Source organism: Anomalospiza imberbis, chromosome 3 (genome assembly GCF_031753505.1).
Source record: "Anomalospiza imberbis isolate Cuckoo-Finch-1a 21T00152 chromosome 3, ASM3175350v1, whole genome shotgun sequence".
Lineage (NCBI taxonomy): Eukaryota > Metazoa > Chordata > Aves > Passeriformes > Viduidae > Anomalospiza > Anomalospiza imberbis.
In genome coordinates this window covers 66,595,824-66,612,776 of record NC_089683.1, presented here as the reverse complement: position 1 = coordinate 66,612,776, position 16,953 = coordinate 66,595,824, and the positions used below count along the sequence as shown (strand labels likewise).

At 34.1% G+C, this 16,953-nt stretch overlaps 1 protein-coding gene across 1 annotated transcript in view; it reads right to left on the bottom strand.

Moving 5' to 3' along the window:
* Window positions 1–16,953, bottom strand: part of ADGB (androglobin) — an 85,612-nt gene that overhangs the window by 42,344 nt on the left and 26,315 nt on the right. Inside the window, exons 12-16 of the mRNA XM_068184889.1 lie at window positions 14,429–14,567; window positions 6,504–6,549; window positions 4,767–4,932; window positions 2,787–2,850; window positions 1,079–1,181 (exon numbers count right to left, since the gene is read on the bottom strand). Of these exons, the coding sequence (XP_068040990.1) occupies window positions 1,079–1,181; window positions 2,787–2,850; window positions 4,767–4,932; window positions 6,504–6,549; window positions 14,429–14,567 (518 nt within the window). The remainder of the gene's footprint in view (window positions 1–1,078; window positions 1,182–2,786; window positions 2,851–4,766; window positions 4,933–6,503; window positions 6,550–14,428; window positions 14,568–16,953) is intronic.

Genomic DNA, 16,953 nt, shown 5'->3' with positions numbered 1-16,953 from the left:
ACAAAACACAACCCACATAATATGGAGAGGGCAAATAATATTCAGACATCTATGCAGAATCTGTAGCTACTTCACAGTCATTAAAATATTCATTTAGGTTTTGCTAACACAGAAAAAAACAGCCACTTAAAATGTATTGGTGGTACAAAGCATGGCTTATTTGTACTATTTGCTAGAAAATAATGGCTATAAAATGTGTTAGTGAGAAGTATACATCTGATGCCTTGAGAGGCTACCTAGAACAGAGGCTAGACAGTGTTAAAGAAATGAAGTAGGTATTTATTAAAAACTTAAGGTATCACATCAGACATCTCCAAAGTCACTTAAGGCTGCTGTAAAACTCCAAACAAATCCTTTCTGTCCACATGCAAATTAAGTAAATAGCCATTAAAATTATATTTATTTACATTTATAGCTTACAGTTTAATTACTTTTACAGAATGGTCAGTTTCATTTTTTAAAGCATTCTTTTGGTTCTTTCTATTCTACTCTAGATGCATTAAATTACATCCATGTCAAGTGCTTAAATATATGATTAACCTAAGCCAACTACCATAAAATGCCATAACTCTTCTGAATTCCATTCTATGTTTTTAATAAAATACAAGGGAATAATATTTAAATCATTCAAGTTGTTAGGTCTTGAAAAAGAAAACTTAAAGGTACTTGAGAGCTTATTGTGTACCAGTTTAAAAATAATTTCAGAAATTTACTTTTGTTGTATTGCTGTTTTTGCTACATTATGATCAGCTAAGGCATAACGTAGCTTGCAAGACTGGAATTCATAGAAAAGAAACACAAGGAAATCCATTCCAGAAATATACAGATGAAAAGCTTCCAGCAAATCATAATAAACAGAAAAGGGAGGGATTGTTTAATGAAAATGTTCATCAATATGAAATAATGGTGAATTATTGCATGAATATCAGTGTATTTCTTAAAACCAATTTGACTATTTCAAACTATTGCTAAACTCTTGAACTGTGCCCAAGTACACAACAGACAAACACAACAGCACAAACATATTCAAGAGTGGGAAAACACAACATTGACATATACTTTTGTGTGTTGGCCTTACCTTCAGTACCATACCAGCGTACTAATGCAGAAAAGCTAACCAGGATTTCAATGGGCATCAGACTGTCCACAAGTAAATAATAGAAGACTTCCTCATCAGAAGACTGTATAGAAAAATGGACGTTTGTTCATTCATTTGCATTGAATGCTGTCCAACTGGCCTTATACAAAGTAGGACTAAGATTTTGGATATGGTGACCTTAGCTATGGTATGGGAAATAAGCAATTAATTGTCACTACTTCTTCCAAATTTCAGACATGTCATTTAAGCCCAGAGTCTCACACTGCATGTAGAATAGTGTTCAGTTAAGAGATAAAAGGAAACAGAACTTTTTTTGCATGAGAATATATCTACTTTTATACTGATCATATGTACCTAAATGCAGTACTTTTACTTGTCAAACAACAATTAACAGAAGACAAATAACTTTGGGTTTTGCTGCAACTTTCTGATTCTAATTAATTACAGAAAGCTTGAAAGAAATAAGTACTCTTTGAATTTGTAGATATGAGTTGATCCTCCCTTATAAAGGGTTTTTTATCCTACAAATCTCTATGAGGACAACATCTTTCTCTCTTAATACATTATTCCTATGTCAATATTAGAAACTATAGAATGATTCTATTTTTCCTAGTAATTCTTCAAAATCTAACAGTGAATGAGCTTCTTTCTTCAGAACTATTAGAGTACAGTTCTTCCTGGATATTCCAGAGTTATATAAATCAGGTTTTTTGGTATATCTATCTTCCTATCATAATAAGAAAATGTTCTTTTATAAGCATGATACAGAATTTACCTAATACTGTAAACATGTAATCTCTTTCAATGTTAGAAATTAAAACAGTTTTACAGCAAAGGGTTAGGGGTTTTTTTTGGCACAAGAACACACAGGCTTACACAGTCTTAATGCTGATTATGGCTTACGAAAGTATATCATGCAGTCATTAGGAACATTTCTTGTGATGTGATTACAGAGGTGGGAAATTGCAGGTGTACTGCAATTATGGAGCATTAATCCATGTAGTTAACCTTCTCAGTACAGGATTTTACATGAGCTTCACACCTGGAGTTTACATTTCGGTACTCTACAATTACGTTTCAGATTCACTATAAAATAAGAGCTGGGACACGATATTCAAGCATGCTGAATAACCCCCTGATAATATGAACTAATGGCAGGTTTAGAGAAACTCCATTATTCAAATGTAACTAAAGAGTATTTCTAAATCCCTGCAACAGGATGCTGTAAATAGCAAAAGGACTTAGCAATTACAGATAAAATGGAGTGTTATGCTAAACAGACTCACAATTTGGGTTTTAGGTAACAGGGGAAGATGAAGGAGAATTGAACAGCAGATTATGTAGCTGAATCATCATTAAATTCTATTTAGACACCCAATTGTTAAAAGGTCATTTAAAATCAAAATAAAGAGTGGTTGGAGATCTGATTATCTATAATTTTTCTTTACATAAGCCAATTTTTTGTTATTGTGCAGTAGCATTCCACAGCATTTTTCCTTTTCTTAAACACACATATATAATGCGGAATATTTGCTTGCAAACATACGTTTGTATTGACTACAGTAATCTTTCTGCATTGTTATTTTTCAGTAATAGCAGTTCTATATGCTCTATCAATATCCGTTTGGATATATGTATTATCTAATTATGTAAGACTGAGAAAAAAAAGCACAATACAATCATTTACCGTAAAACTTGTCTTCTGATAATTATAAGCATATGTATGTGGCTTGTGGAAAACATACAGGTTCCTAAGAAGGATATAAAATTGAAATGTAAGACATATAAATATAAGATATACACTAAATATAAGATATATATTGAAATATATGATATATATGTAAGAAAACAATCAGTAGAAATTACGCAGTTTAGATAAATGCCTATTTCATAGCAGAAGACATTAATTTTACTTTCACAAGTCAGATTCACAGCTATTTCTCAAAAATGGTTCAACACTTTTAGTCATAAAACAGGTGAATAAAATTAATCTCCAGAGAAAACAGCTGAAATTAATTCATGTATTTGCTGCATTTCTACACTTTTCCATTGGAGGTCAGGCCACTAATTTGTTTATTTTCAACCTGTAAAGGGTAACATGCTAATATTACTCTAAAACATCCATACCCACATAAAAATCACTGTGATTAAGTTTTATACAATGTATAACTGATAGATGGACTGTTTTATATATATTATTCTACTTTTTCCAGTTCTCTGCTGTTTGTAGACCTTCAGAAAGCTATACAGTTCCTGACAGCAATTTTTTCCGATTTTGATTTCACCAAGGGAGACATAAATGGCTTCAGCTTTAATTGAGGGTGGAATCAGATCCGAATCAATGTTGCGATTACTCAGAAACTCCATTGGGATCCTGATCTACTGCTGACATAGCAATTCCTACAATGACTAAAATACTCCTCACTTCTCAAAGTTGATATGAACTATGAACATGCTTCTTAGTTTCAATGTATCTGAGAGGCAGGCATGACAGAGAAGGAAAAGCTTTCAACTGAACAGACAGATAAAATGAAAATCTTAGGTGCCTAATTTCTTATGAGGGATAAATTCTTCAAAGGTCAATGAAGATGCTCTGTTAACAGCCACTTTACCAGTTGACTCTGAAAACAAACTCTCACTCATTTAGAGATAAAAAACTGACAAATGCTTTTTGCCTTATTTAATTTTAATATTGGTCTACAAAAGGTCAACAGTACTTTAACATTTGGCTAATAAGGTAGAAAGTTCATATTTCACATTCTCTGTATGTGAGCAAGACTTTTAAAGGAAATTAAATTGCTTGTGATTTTTTTTTTCCTGAATGTCCTACCTTCCTGAACCTAGGACTACCTAAAAGTATCATGGAAATCTTAACAAGGCCTAAAGTGATTGGTGACTTTTTATTCCTAAAGTTCCTGTACTGCTGGCTGGTATAAAAGTTATAAATTCTCCTTTAGAGAGTGACTGGATTTTAAACACTAATTTATGAAAATAGAAGCTTCACAAAGAAATTTCAGTTACACATTCAAACAAGAAAAGAACTGGGTGAATTTTCTCTGATAAAATTACTTCACTCAGGAATCTTAGATTCTCTAATGGATATGTTTGTACTAGGCTCCTTAAATCTGAAAGACAGAAGCTGAAGATATGATGCTACAAGTACACTAGATTTTTTAATATTTTCAGAGGCATAAATGCCTTGGAATGATATTGAAAAGGGAGCGAGACAAAACATCTAGTTGATCAAGCAAAGCTATGCTGATGGCAACAGATTTCAACAACCTTTTTTTCTTTAGAACTGTGTTGTCTTGATGCAGACTGTGCCTGCCCAGTGCCTCATTGGTTAATGGCCACAATACTCCAGGACCTACAATCTTCCACCCCAGCTCTAGTCTGACAGTTGCTTTATGGAGCTGGTGGTTGTGTTCTCCACTATATTCTGGAGGACACACCCAAGGCACAGAGCAGGGCTGCAGCCACAGACCCACTGTCAGCAGGGACAGTATGTCTGGTCTGAAGAGTAGCCTTGAAGCCACCCTGAAAGGCAGGATAGCTAGACAAAGGAGACCTGTTAAGAAGATACAATTTTTATAAAGCCATGTTTTGAATTTTACTGTTGTTATACAGTATATTGCATGGAATAAAACCCAAACCCTCTATTCCTTACTGGAAACAAATGCAGAAGTCTTCAAAGGTAATCCAGGTTTCCCTGGAAACTGAAATATTTTCTGATGCTGTTTCATCCTTTGATTTAGTCCCTGTCTGGCTCCTCATATCCGCATCAGCTCTTTCTGACATTTGTTTTGTATCTGAACTGATATTGTCATGTTCTTCTGCAAAGACAAAAAGACACACAGAGACAATACAGTAACAATATGCAATTTAAAGTAGTATCATTCTTAAAAATTATCCTAAAATTGCAAGAAAATTATCCATACATCAGTTATTATGCATACAGTTTAAAACTAAAAGCTATCACACTAACCTAAAGAGCTCAAATGGTGACTGAAGCAACTCTATATGGAAATTTAGGGTTTGCAGCTGCAGCTGCTTAAGTAGTCTGCCTCAATAAACTGCCACATATTGAACTGTGCCCTAGAATCTTCAATATCAGCTTGTTAGGTATACATACATATGATTTCTGCAAACCTAAATTCAGCTATATAAAGAAAAATACATACCCTTGTCCAAAGCTCCCATTCTGTGAAAGGCTAATGAGGAGTATTTTACAACACACAAAAAAAATACAGAGAAAATTGGAGGACACAAAGGCCTAGCCTTGCCTCTGGTACTTAGTACCCCTCTGATGCTACTCACACAAATTAGTCTAACTACTTCTAAACAGAAACAGATTTGAATTAAATTACATTAATTTTCTTGAAGGAAAATCAGCATTAAGGTCAGATTCATACCAAAATATAAACATGGACATATGTAGACAGATTTTGCAATCACTTAATAACTTTTTGTGTTGTAATGTAACTTTTTCTGTGTTTATTCTCTGAGAGTCATATAAATAGTTACTGAAAATGTTTGACCTGGCTCAAAAAGAAGAAAATAGCTCAACAAGTGAAAATAGAAGAACTGAACAGCTGTTAATTCAGAATTCTTGTCCAGGAAAAAAGATGAGGTTATATTCAAATATAAGGAATAACAAATGAGAAAGCAATTAGAAACATACATAATTTATATTTAAATGTGCTTTGTAATTCATTATCACCCGTACACATGGAGCTTATGTGTGGCTCTAAATCAGTTTGCATCTATTTTTCAAGAACTGAAAGTAATGCAAGGAAAGGCACCAAAGGCTTTTTCCTTTCTTTCAACTATAGAAAAACGAACTGAAAGCTAGAAAATCTATACTTTCTCTTCAATTTAAGTTAGCATAGGTGTTAGGTTTCCAGTAAAACAACCATAGTGCTCTTATTTTTAAGAGCCTCTTATTTTTCTGACCAAATCCTTCAAACATTCAAAGTAATTTAAAAAACAAGGTATTTGTTTTGAAAAAAAAATTGAATACTCTTCAAATAGTGATGTAAAGCACATTTCAAAGGAAAACGCATTAAAATGAAAGCTGATTTTTGGTTCTTTTTCTTTTTTTTGCCATTTTTCAGAAAAAAAAAATACTATAATTCACAGTTATTAAAAAGAGCTCTTTGTAAAAACTCCACTGTATTTTCCTGGAGAGTAACTTATGAGAAGTGTTTGCATTTTTTTGAACACCAATCTGAAGATTTTACTCTAAGTAACTATACATGCTATACCAGTTCTTTGAAACCTTTTCCTGTAAAACCAACACCCATAAATAAGTAAGACTGCTGATATATGTACACGAGGATTAACGCTGGTACACCAAAAACATGGGAATGGTAAAACTCTGACAATAAACTTTACACATACTTACCTTTACTGGGTACCTCTGCATTTTGTTGCAACAAGGGAATGGTCTCCTATACAGTAAAAAAAAAACAAAACAAGAAATAGTAATGATAGTGATTATAATCTTGCATTATTTTGTAAGAGAAAATACTTGATTTTGGGGCAGTCCTTCTGGAGACAGAGAAACAAGCTGGTAAGTTATTATCATTGGCTTGGGCTGGGTTTTAAAATGAAAAATAAAAGTAGCAAATTTCATCATAATACCTACATACATATCAGCAACAGGCAGATTGATGTTTCTCTAGAGAAGTACATGTCATCTGCAATGTGAGATAAAAGCTGTTTCATATACCTACCACTTCACTATTAAAACAGTGTTCTTTGATGTTACTGGTTTTTGACAATAAAGTAAGTTTTATTCTAAGAACTAATATTCATATTCTACAACCAATTCTTTTTTTTCTGTTTCCATTCTTGAAAAATTTATAGAGGACTCCTTTTCCAACAAGCATTTCTTACTGTGCAAGTGACAGTACACAACTGTCATTAGCAACAGCATCCTTGATTATAATAGCATCTTTTGTTTTCTATCACAGTATAAATAAAAAGTAACCTCTTTTTTAAATGCTTTTGGCAAACAACTTTATCCTAGTCAACCCCAGCTCCAAGCTAAAATTGCTGAACTAATATGAATGCAATACAGCTGCTAACACGAAGTTCAAATGAAATTAGCCAGCCTTTCAGAAAGTCTACTCATTAAATTTACAAAGACAGGGTCCTTGTTTTTGAGAGATTAAAATCTTTGATTTAAAAACATGTTCCTAGTCATCCTTCCTTCTCAACTGCCCTCTTGTCTGCAATATGTCATACACTGAAAGAGTTACTTCCATCTCTTTTCTTTATATTTTGTGAGGTTGGGCAGGACAGATTGCACAGTTTCCAGTTTACTTCCTATTTGAATGTAGTACAACTAATGGCTTAGCTGGACTGGCTTTGCCTTTGCAAAGGCAAATATTAAAGCCTAAAAAAGCTATTACAAACAAATTTGAAAGCTTCCTTTCATCCCAGGTTTTCCCTTACATATTTTTATGTGTGTTAAAGGTGCTGATGCTGAAGCTGGTAGCATTGACCTGGCCAGCAGCTGGACACACACAGTGATTTTCTGTTCTGCATTTTGAAGAGGAGTGTGGGAGCTTGCTGACTTGGAGCTTTTATGCTTTTTCAGTACAAACAAGAAATATATTTTGAGGGGCAGACTGACATAGTTTAGACAGTCTGAGTTAGACTAGATGGCAGGTCACAACAGCACCTAAATCTTGCACAAGGTGATTGTGCTGGAAATCCAGGTCTGCCTCAACCCTCCTATCACAGACTACGCAGCATACACTATGTAAAGGGACCTGTGAACGCTTCCTTAGAGGAAAACCTTATGGCTTCCTACTTTAATTTCTAGCTCCAGTAAAAGTCTTCTTGCAGCATTTTACAGAATTACTATGGGCTCAGGACATGGGAACAGGCTCAGGAATCTCACCTCTGCCTCTGGCAAAATTTTAGGTGTTTGATATTCTCTAAATTAACAAATGAAAGAGCTGAGCAAATAAACTACAGATTTAAGTGTCTCCATCCCAAAACTGGAAGTGGCAAATAATTTAATACACATAATTTAACTACAATATTGTTTATTATGGAAATTTGGAAGTCCCACTTTTGCACAGCACAAATCTGAAATTCTATTCCATGTCTGTTATGGGCTTTTGGGTTTTTTTTAATGTTCGTGAGTCAAAGCTGGGGACAGAGCTAAAATTAAGAGCAATTAAGAGAAAAATTAAGACACTGCTGAAATTGTTAACACTTGGATTAAGAATTTAGTAATTGAAATATATTGCATTTTACAGTCATTTTTAAGATTAATTTCCTGGTTTTCTATGAGCTGAAAAGGACACTATAGGATCTTGCAAATATCCATGTATATTGGATATCAGCTCCTGTTTGCAGAATTCTGCACACACAACTAACTGTTCAGAACAAGTCAAACTGTGATCGCTTGTCTTGTTACATTGAGAGCCATGTCTCAGCATATGAGCCTGAAAAAAATCACATGGACTATCCCTTCCCTTTAAACTGTGACTTCGGAAATACATGCACAGAGCTGTCATATTTCTCCTTGTGAGCCTACAACTTTCAAGATTCCAGTGTTGCCAAATTTCTTGTGGGAGTCACAGGACTTACCTAAGCTGATATATGTCAGCTGTACAATTTATCAAGTTTCTTCTCAGAAATCCTGGGAATGTCCAAAGTATAAAAAGTATGAGATCTAGTGTATAAGCCTTGAAGACTGCAACATCTGTACAACAAATCTAGCACTTGCTGCCCAATGTACTGCTCATGGACAGTACACATGATCTACACTTCTAGTAGGGGCATGAGGTAGCTTAATATAGAGCTACTTTGTCAGTACTAACAGCTGGCAGCAGGGAAGCCTGGAGAGATACAGAAAATCCTCAAAAACTGCATCAACTGAATTTCCAGTAAAGAAGGAGAATGTGCCCTGGAAAATCTGGATGCTTGGTAACTTCATGCAGTCTGAACTGTGAAACCAGTCTAACCACAGCTGTGTAGAGACTCCCATAGGCTCATTCACTCAGTTTTTGGAGCACAAACATAACACAGTCAAAAGCGGTCTGCTTTTTCAATGGCACAGGATGTGTTCATCTACCTAATCTTCACTGACTTGGAGACAACTGGAGTGTCAAGTTCTCATTCTTTTATACTATTGCCTCATGTACAGTGCCTAAGACATTGACACAGAAAGAGAAAAAAAATAAAGGTATTTTTCCTCCTTAATGAACACGCATTGCCTGAAAAGTCAGCTCTGCTGCCACAGTATCTTATAAAGAAATAAATTAGAAAATATTTAGGTCCAGCTGTGAACATGGAATGATGCACACAGATTCTGGGAGAAATATTTCCTTCAATGAATGGCAAACCTGAATGATAATTCCATAGATAACTCAAAAATATAATTTATCATCTCTTGTTTTTCATAATCACTAATGCATATTTGTAAAAATAATGGTAATTCATAAATTTATAGCTATCTTGTTACATTCAAGAATTAATTCATATTTTTCATATTTCCTAACAATAGCTATATTTTTATTTTGTTCAAATCTACCAAATAGGACAGTCTTCCTTTTATTCCTCATTGTGTTCACTAAATGGAATATCAGTTCTCATTTTAGCTGTGATGTGAGAGTAGGTAACAGGTGGATTTTGGAAAAAGGAAATGTTACAAAAGAACAAATATCTGCAAAGCTGTGCACAAACTGAGATATAGAAATAGCTTAAAAATACTAGATTAACAATTTAGCACCTCTTTTATTAAGTCTCTAATGTTGAATCTGCCCAGTATATAGGGGCAAGTAGATAATTGTGGGCCCATCAAGGTGTCTCTATACCACAAATGTCTAAATGCCTCTTCTCAAGTCCCTCTTCTAATTCACGTGTCTCATATGTCATGTGTAATTTTTCCCTGAAAATAATAAGCAGGGAATTTTCATTTTATGCAGGGTGAAGTAATTTTCAAAATGATAAAATCTGTAAGGAAAATAGATTTGTTTTATTTCCTGACTAGCTCTCCTGGTGACTCAATACCAATTCACAGCACTTATGAAATATAACACAAGAAGGATTGGAGTGAAAAGAAGAAAAAGCTTGTTATGATACAACAGTCAGTAATGCTTCTGGTGAGCATGAAAAGACCACACAACAAAGCATGCAAATTAAATAAACTGGTAGCAGTTGCACACGAGAAGATAAGACTGAGATTGAATATATAACGGACAGACTGAAGTAAAAAACATGAAGGAAACACGAACATTAAAAAACAAGTTTTTTCTATTTGTGTCACTAGGAGAGAGTGGAGACTCTAACACTTTTGCACTAGAAATTAGCATTGTCAGGGAGCTTGACACTGAAGAAGCCACAAAGAGAAAGATGAGTGTTCTGCTTAAGAAGTATGAACACAGCAATCAGGTCAGCATATTAAAATATCTAGTAGCCACTGCACATACTGATGGTAAACACATTGTGCTTTTCTTGCTTTGCATTTCCTCAAACAGAACACATGGACCTTTACTCTCAATGGAATTGGAGAGCTATCAAAAAATTCATCCTGATGAAGAATATTCAAGTAGGCTTTTGAATGGCACATCTACAAGGAAACATCTATCTACTCCAGGATCATCTTTTTCTCAGAAGTGTTTGACAAAATTACGGTTGCAGAAATCTGCAGGACTGTGCAACTTATATATGATGACGGTTTTGGTTTTTTCCTGGCCACAAAGTACTTCCACATGTATTTCAATATGTCCTACACTTATAAATTACTTCCTATTGAACAAGAATTAAAGAGAACCTCTCCAAATAAGAATTTGACCCTATGTTATTGAGTTTTTAAGCAAAAAATTAACAAAATGCATTTTCTTAAGAACAGTGATTCAAGATCAATTTAACTGCCAAAATTAGATATTTTTAAATGTTTTTCCCTAATGCAAATCCAAATGCTTCCAGTTTGAAAAAAAAAAAGTTTGAAAAATTCAATACTGAAGCATTTCTATTTTTTAGCATGAATATTTTAAGGACATGATAGATAATGGCATGTCTTTCAGCTTCATATTTTTCAAAGAAGGTACATCCAGCTCCTAGAATTTTTTCTTTCATGTATCACTAGTCTCTGTTTCTGTGACAACAGACCTTGCAAATAGTGAATCTGATATTCAGTAATGTTACTTCATGAAGTTTACATTAGAGCAAATTGAAATATGACAGTTTAAACTTGTCGAATATCTGGCAAAGCAGCTGACTGAATTTCAGTCAGCTTGAAGAACAGAACTGCTGCATCCCAAAATTTACCAAACCTGTATCAAAGGTTTTAAAGCAGATGTCTCCTGACTAGTAATGCCTCAGTTTAAAATGGAGAAAAAGTTATTCACATTCAGTAAACTACAATGCAAAATTTTAAAAATTAGCAATAATAATTTGGGATATCAAAGTTTCTCTTTCAGTGTTTGCTTTTTTTTAATCCCTAATTGACTTGTTTTTAAAAAGCATACATTATTATATTAAGTTTTAAAACTACAGAAAGCAAGCTCTTCCTTTATGAATTTGCCAGAGGTATCCTCATAATTTTGTTGATGAAAAGATTTAATATGCAAAAAAAAGAAGATTGTCCTCCAAGTAAAAAACATTTTCTTTTCCACTCTGTAAAAATGAAGTTCTACTTGCATACTTTAGCTATTAACAGGCACAGCATTTTTCAACTGAGGTTTAAATTGATTAAGTAATATTAAATTGAGGCAAAAGTTCACGTACAAGTCAATTAGCTGTTCATAACTTCTTACATTTCATGTCTGAATCAGACTGCCCTCTGCCTACATCACATTCATGTCTTCTTCCAACCATTCCTGCTTCATCAGTGTCTCTGTAATGTATTTTCATACTCGCCCTTGTCTCTCCTTGACTGCATGTCCTACTGTGACAGATCAGCCTTCTAAATGACTCTGGGACTAGGCGAGAAAATCTAAGGGATGTTTCACACTCCTTTGATATTCCAGCACATAAACTTCTATTAATTTACAACTAGCCAAATCTGTATTTGTACACCTAGAAGCTGAAATAATGAAAACAATAATTATTATATGCTATAAGATGCTACTTTGTTTGAGGGTGATTTTATGATGCTTGTATTTCTAATTGTCTGTTCTCTTTATGTTGGATGTTAAGTTTTGCACTCTTAAGACTGGTTCCAGAGTGAAGGTGGGGAGAGAAGAAGTGCACAGTTTGCAGAAATTGCACTTGCTGGTTCACATTCTTTTGGTGTGTGTTGTTTGCAGCACGGACAGTGAGAGAGAGCTGTCTTTTGCTTTTAATTAGATTTTTTGCTAGCTGAAGCAGAGAGTTTTTTGGACTGTAGGTTGCTGAGTTTTTATGAAACTGTTAAAACTTATTTTGGACTGAAAATTTAGAAAAAATATTGGAAGTTCACATTGGCCCACTGGGGCCCAGGACACAGCATTTTCCAGAGCAGGAGGGAGTGATAATAGACTGAGCAAGCTGACCTACAGCCCACAAAAAGGACTTTCTGGATTTGCCATCTCTTCAGAAGAGCTAGAGGTTCTATTGTTCAATATTATTAATTTTTTTCATGTTTGTGGATACTTTGCTTGTTAAGTGAATACTTTGCTTGTTAAATAAACAGTTTTTTCCACTTTTCTCCAAGGAAATCTTTCCCAAACTGGTGGGAGGAGGGGCTGTTTGAATTTGCTTTCTAGAGGGACCTCATTTCAGAGGTTGCCTTCCAAATTTCTTCCAAACCAAGACATGCTTACAAGCTCCTTTTTACCCTGATGCTTCTTGTAATGATTTTTGTATGATGCCTTTATTAAAAATACTTTTAAAGGTAAAGTACTATTGAAGTACTAATTAGGCTATTGTTTATAAAATGTATACAAAATATGGAATAGCTAAGTATATCACAGAATCACAGCTCATAGATATATTCCATTGTAAAGCATTCTTCTTCCCTGCAGAATTGCCTTATTTTAAAATTCTTAAATCCACTAATGATATCCACACATGTACATTATCTAAACACACAGTATTCATATAGATCTGAAATATAAAAATGGTATAAGTGTACTGTGCAGAGGAAAAATAAATAGACACTCCAAAAATTACACAGAAAATTACTTCCTATTCATTTAAAAAATTAAAGCCAAAAGAGAAATGCTATCAAACGGCCTTCTGAGTAGTGTTTACTGGAGTAAGAATGAAATTGAAGAGATGCTGGCACTGCCACATTGAGTTTTTTTGTAGGTGTTGAGCAAATTAAATAACTTCAGTGGAGCTCTGTTTGTTTCTTTTTAAGTGAGTATTTAAGTCTTTATTTCTCTATGTTGCCAATTATTTCCCTATATAAAATATTTTTTCATTAAATGTATTGTTCAGAAAGTCCTTGAAAGTATCATTTTTTTCTCTGTTAAACTTGTAAGATTTAAATATTAGAAGGAGAATTTTGTAAAAGATTTATCTAAAAGCAGACTTTGGTAGCATATTCACACTCCAATTTAAAAACAGAATCAAGAAAAGTATTTCAAAAATCAGTAATTTCAACTTCCCAAAGTCATCCTGGTAATGTTTCATTCAACTTAGGTAAGATTAATCTTATCTATCTTGGAAAATTACAGTGGAGACTTCTACCTAGTAACTAGCATTGGCTTGGGTGGTTTGAGCCAACTTGTAGTCAGTGCTGCTTCTAGTGAACTTGTTTGGAGGAATGTCATTCCCTCACAGAGCTGCGCAGGAAGCCTGAGGGTCTATATCATAGCTGAGGATTCCTTTAGAATGCAGAGCTTCTGAAATTTAAGAGCAGGCCAACTGAGCAGTGAAGCTCTACCTCTTTTTCTAGATCTAGCCAGAAATCCTTCCATTCAGTCCTAAATGAGGATGTCATTTTTAGGCATGTGTTAATAAAGTTTACGTTTTTCTAGTCACATGCCTAGGTACATCTTGCACTACAGTCAAAATAAACTATTCATAATATAAACTAAGATTTATTTAGAACACTGCAGCCTATCTTTTTAAGATACTCCTATCAAAAGGATTTTAAACAGCAAAACCAGGACAGTGTTAGTAATAGAACTTTTATAATGTGAGTGAAAATCATAAAAAATAAAGTTAAAGATAAGGTATTAAGAAAGATTTCCCACCCAATACACATCAATATAACTATAAAACAGAAAGGGTAGGGAAGTTACTTAAATAAAAAGGGAAAAAGCTTTCTAAAATGTCTTTGAAAACATGTATTTCAGTATTAAATAGTTTCTATTTTGTCTTTCAATCTCCTTTGTAATATAAAACTAGGTCAAGTTAAAAAAATAGAAATATTACCTGAGAATAATCTTCTGCATTTGTGTATCTCCCATTTTGATTCATATCCCCATTACTGTCATTTTCATCAGTTTCACTAACAGTAGTGAGATGGGATATAGAATTAAATCCTTTTTTGAGGGTAGACGGTAGAAAGTGGCTAAATAACAAAAGAGAATGCAAACACTTTAATCCACACATTTCCTTTCAAATGACAGTCTTCATAACTATTCTTAACAGAACAGTTAATTTGTGTCTCCTTTATTTTGAAAGATTCCTGGGGCAGCACAGAATCCATATCTTCATATATTTCCTGTCATTACTGGCTTGGCACTACACACAAACTTAATGATAGACAGACCTCTTAACTAACCCTCAAAAAAGCAAAACCCAAGCCATCTGAAAACTAGACAATGTCAGAAGTGAATAAATTACTATGGCCCCTAGACAAAGAAAAAAATACTACTTGAAGGGAGGTAAGGCAAAAAATTAAAATGTTTTATGTCAGAATACTTTTTGTCTTTTCCCTCAAAATGGGTCTCCATAGCTACCTAAAACACAGGATAACCAAGGAAACCTGTGCAGGCCTATTCTGGTACTAGCAAAAGAAAGCTTTGTTGCTGACTTCACTGGAGGCAGGAATAAAAACTGAAGGAAATATAAGTAATTCTTTGCTTGTTAAATGAAGAACTAGAAGAACAAGACCAAAACAATTTTGTATACATACTAATTAGACTTAAGTGTGTAATTGTGCTATTACAGCAATAAAGAACAAATTAAATCTAAGCATGTGTTATCTAGTTTCTAAGGACTGAGATAATGAAAGACCAAGATCTTTTGCAGTAACAATCAAAATTATCTTGCCTTTTAGTGTTTCAAAATAATTTATTAGAAGAAAAGGAAGAGATTAAAAACCTTCAGTCCCAACTGTGTATCTAAGTCCCTTATCTCATTTACACAGCTATATTATTTGAATGAAATGTTAATACCTGCTATATTTTTTTTTGCTGCTACCTATTAATTAAATCACAAAGATTAAAGTAGCTAATTGTCATGGAAACTTAGCATATTAAATAAACTATCCTTCCCCAAATGGGTTAAATTGACAATGAAGCAATCTATCAAATATGAAAAACCAATATAAAATCTGTTAAAGTGCAAATACTTCAACATCTTCATTATTAAATCTCTCATTACTTTGATAGCCTGTTAATTGCTTAGAGCATTATAATGTATTACTACTCCTACTGTTTGAAAACAAGCTGTAATTTAAGTACTTTTAACTGACAAAATGCAGCTGTATCAGCAAAACAATTACATTACCAGAATATTCCAAGGTCATGTCACCCATGGACAAATGCTACTGTTCAAAAAAATTAAGAATATCTAACACGTTTATTATCAGTCCATCCAATTATGATGATCAAAATGTAGAACCTGCCACATATGTAATTTAGTCAGTTTATTTAGAGATGTACTCAACAAAAGGTGTACACACCCTAAGAATATACACAGATCTCCAACAATTTACAATCTATTTTTGGATTCAAGTCTCAGGAAAATCATATCCTCCAAAATGACATAAACCTTTTGGTGTACACTGGGTATAAGATACATTCAATTCTTTGTGACAGAAGCACAACCAGAATAAAAGAGACAGGATTAATAACTCTAGAACTTTTCTGACTGTTCACATCATAAGCTGAAACCTGACAGAAGTGCATTATGCAGTGTGTCCTGTGGAAAAACACACAGCTCTGATAAATTTTATGGTAATCTTTCTTTTCTTGTCAGGAAGCAAGTATTATGCTGAGCACAGAAGATTGACTAGAAGTCATGTATACAACAATTTCTGAAACTTCTAAGACATCCTATATAAAGACTTTGGTTTTCAAGGGTTTATAGGACTTCCAAACAGTCTTTAACACAAGGCATTTATACAAAGCTGTGTTTTGACCATGAGCTGCTTCATCTACACTCTGTGGGGCCTGTTGTAATAACAATCATGTACAGAGAACAGCCTCTTTTATGCATAAACATTACGTGTTCCATATCAAACTTGTGATGCCCATGAAAATACTGACTGGCTAGTCAATTATTTCCTTGTTATGTGTTAGAATTAAAAAAAGACAAGTAGTTTGAGGGAAACTTTGAAATACTTCAAAGAATATTCTTATTTCTGGCAGAAGTAATCTAGCAAAAATTCTACATCTTTGGGCCCACTGGGTAGAGAATATGGTAACGTGTCTTTGCCTGACAGCACTGTCTGTCCTCCAATGTCAGAAGCCCTGAGAAGTGTGCATCTGCCTAGGTGACTGTCTGTACTGGGTGTCACAAGTGAAGACCCATGTGGGCATGTCCACCCCCAGGAAGCTTTCTCAGCAGTACAGTCATGAGCAGAATGTAGGGAGACACAGCCAAGCCCAGAGACTCTCATCTTCAACAGGAAGTGTGTGCTGCACTCCCAAAACAGGAGGTGTTCGTAAGCCTCAAAGACAGGAGGGTGAGTATAATTGCATATGTATGCATCTGTGTGCCCAATTGGA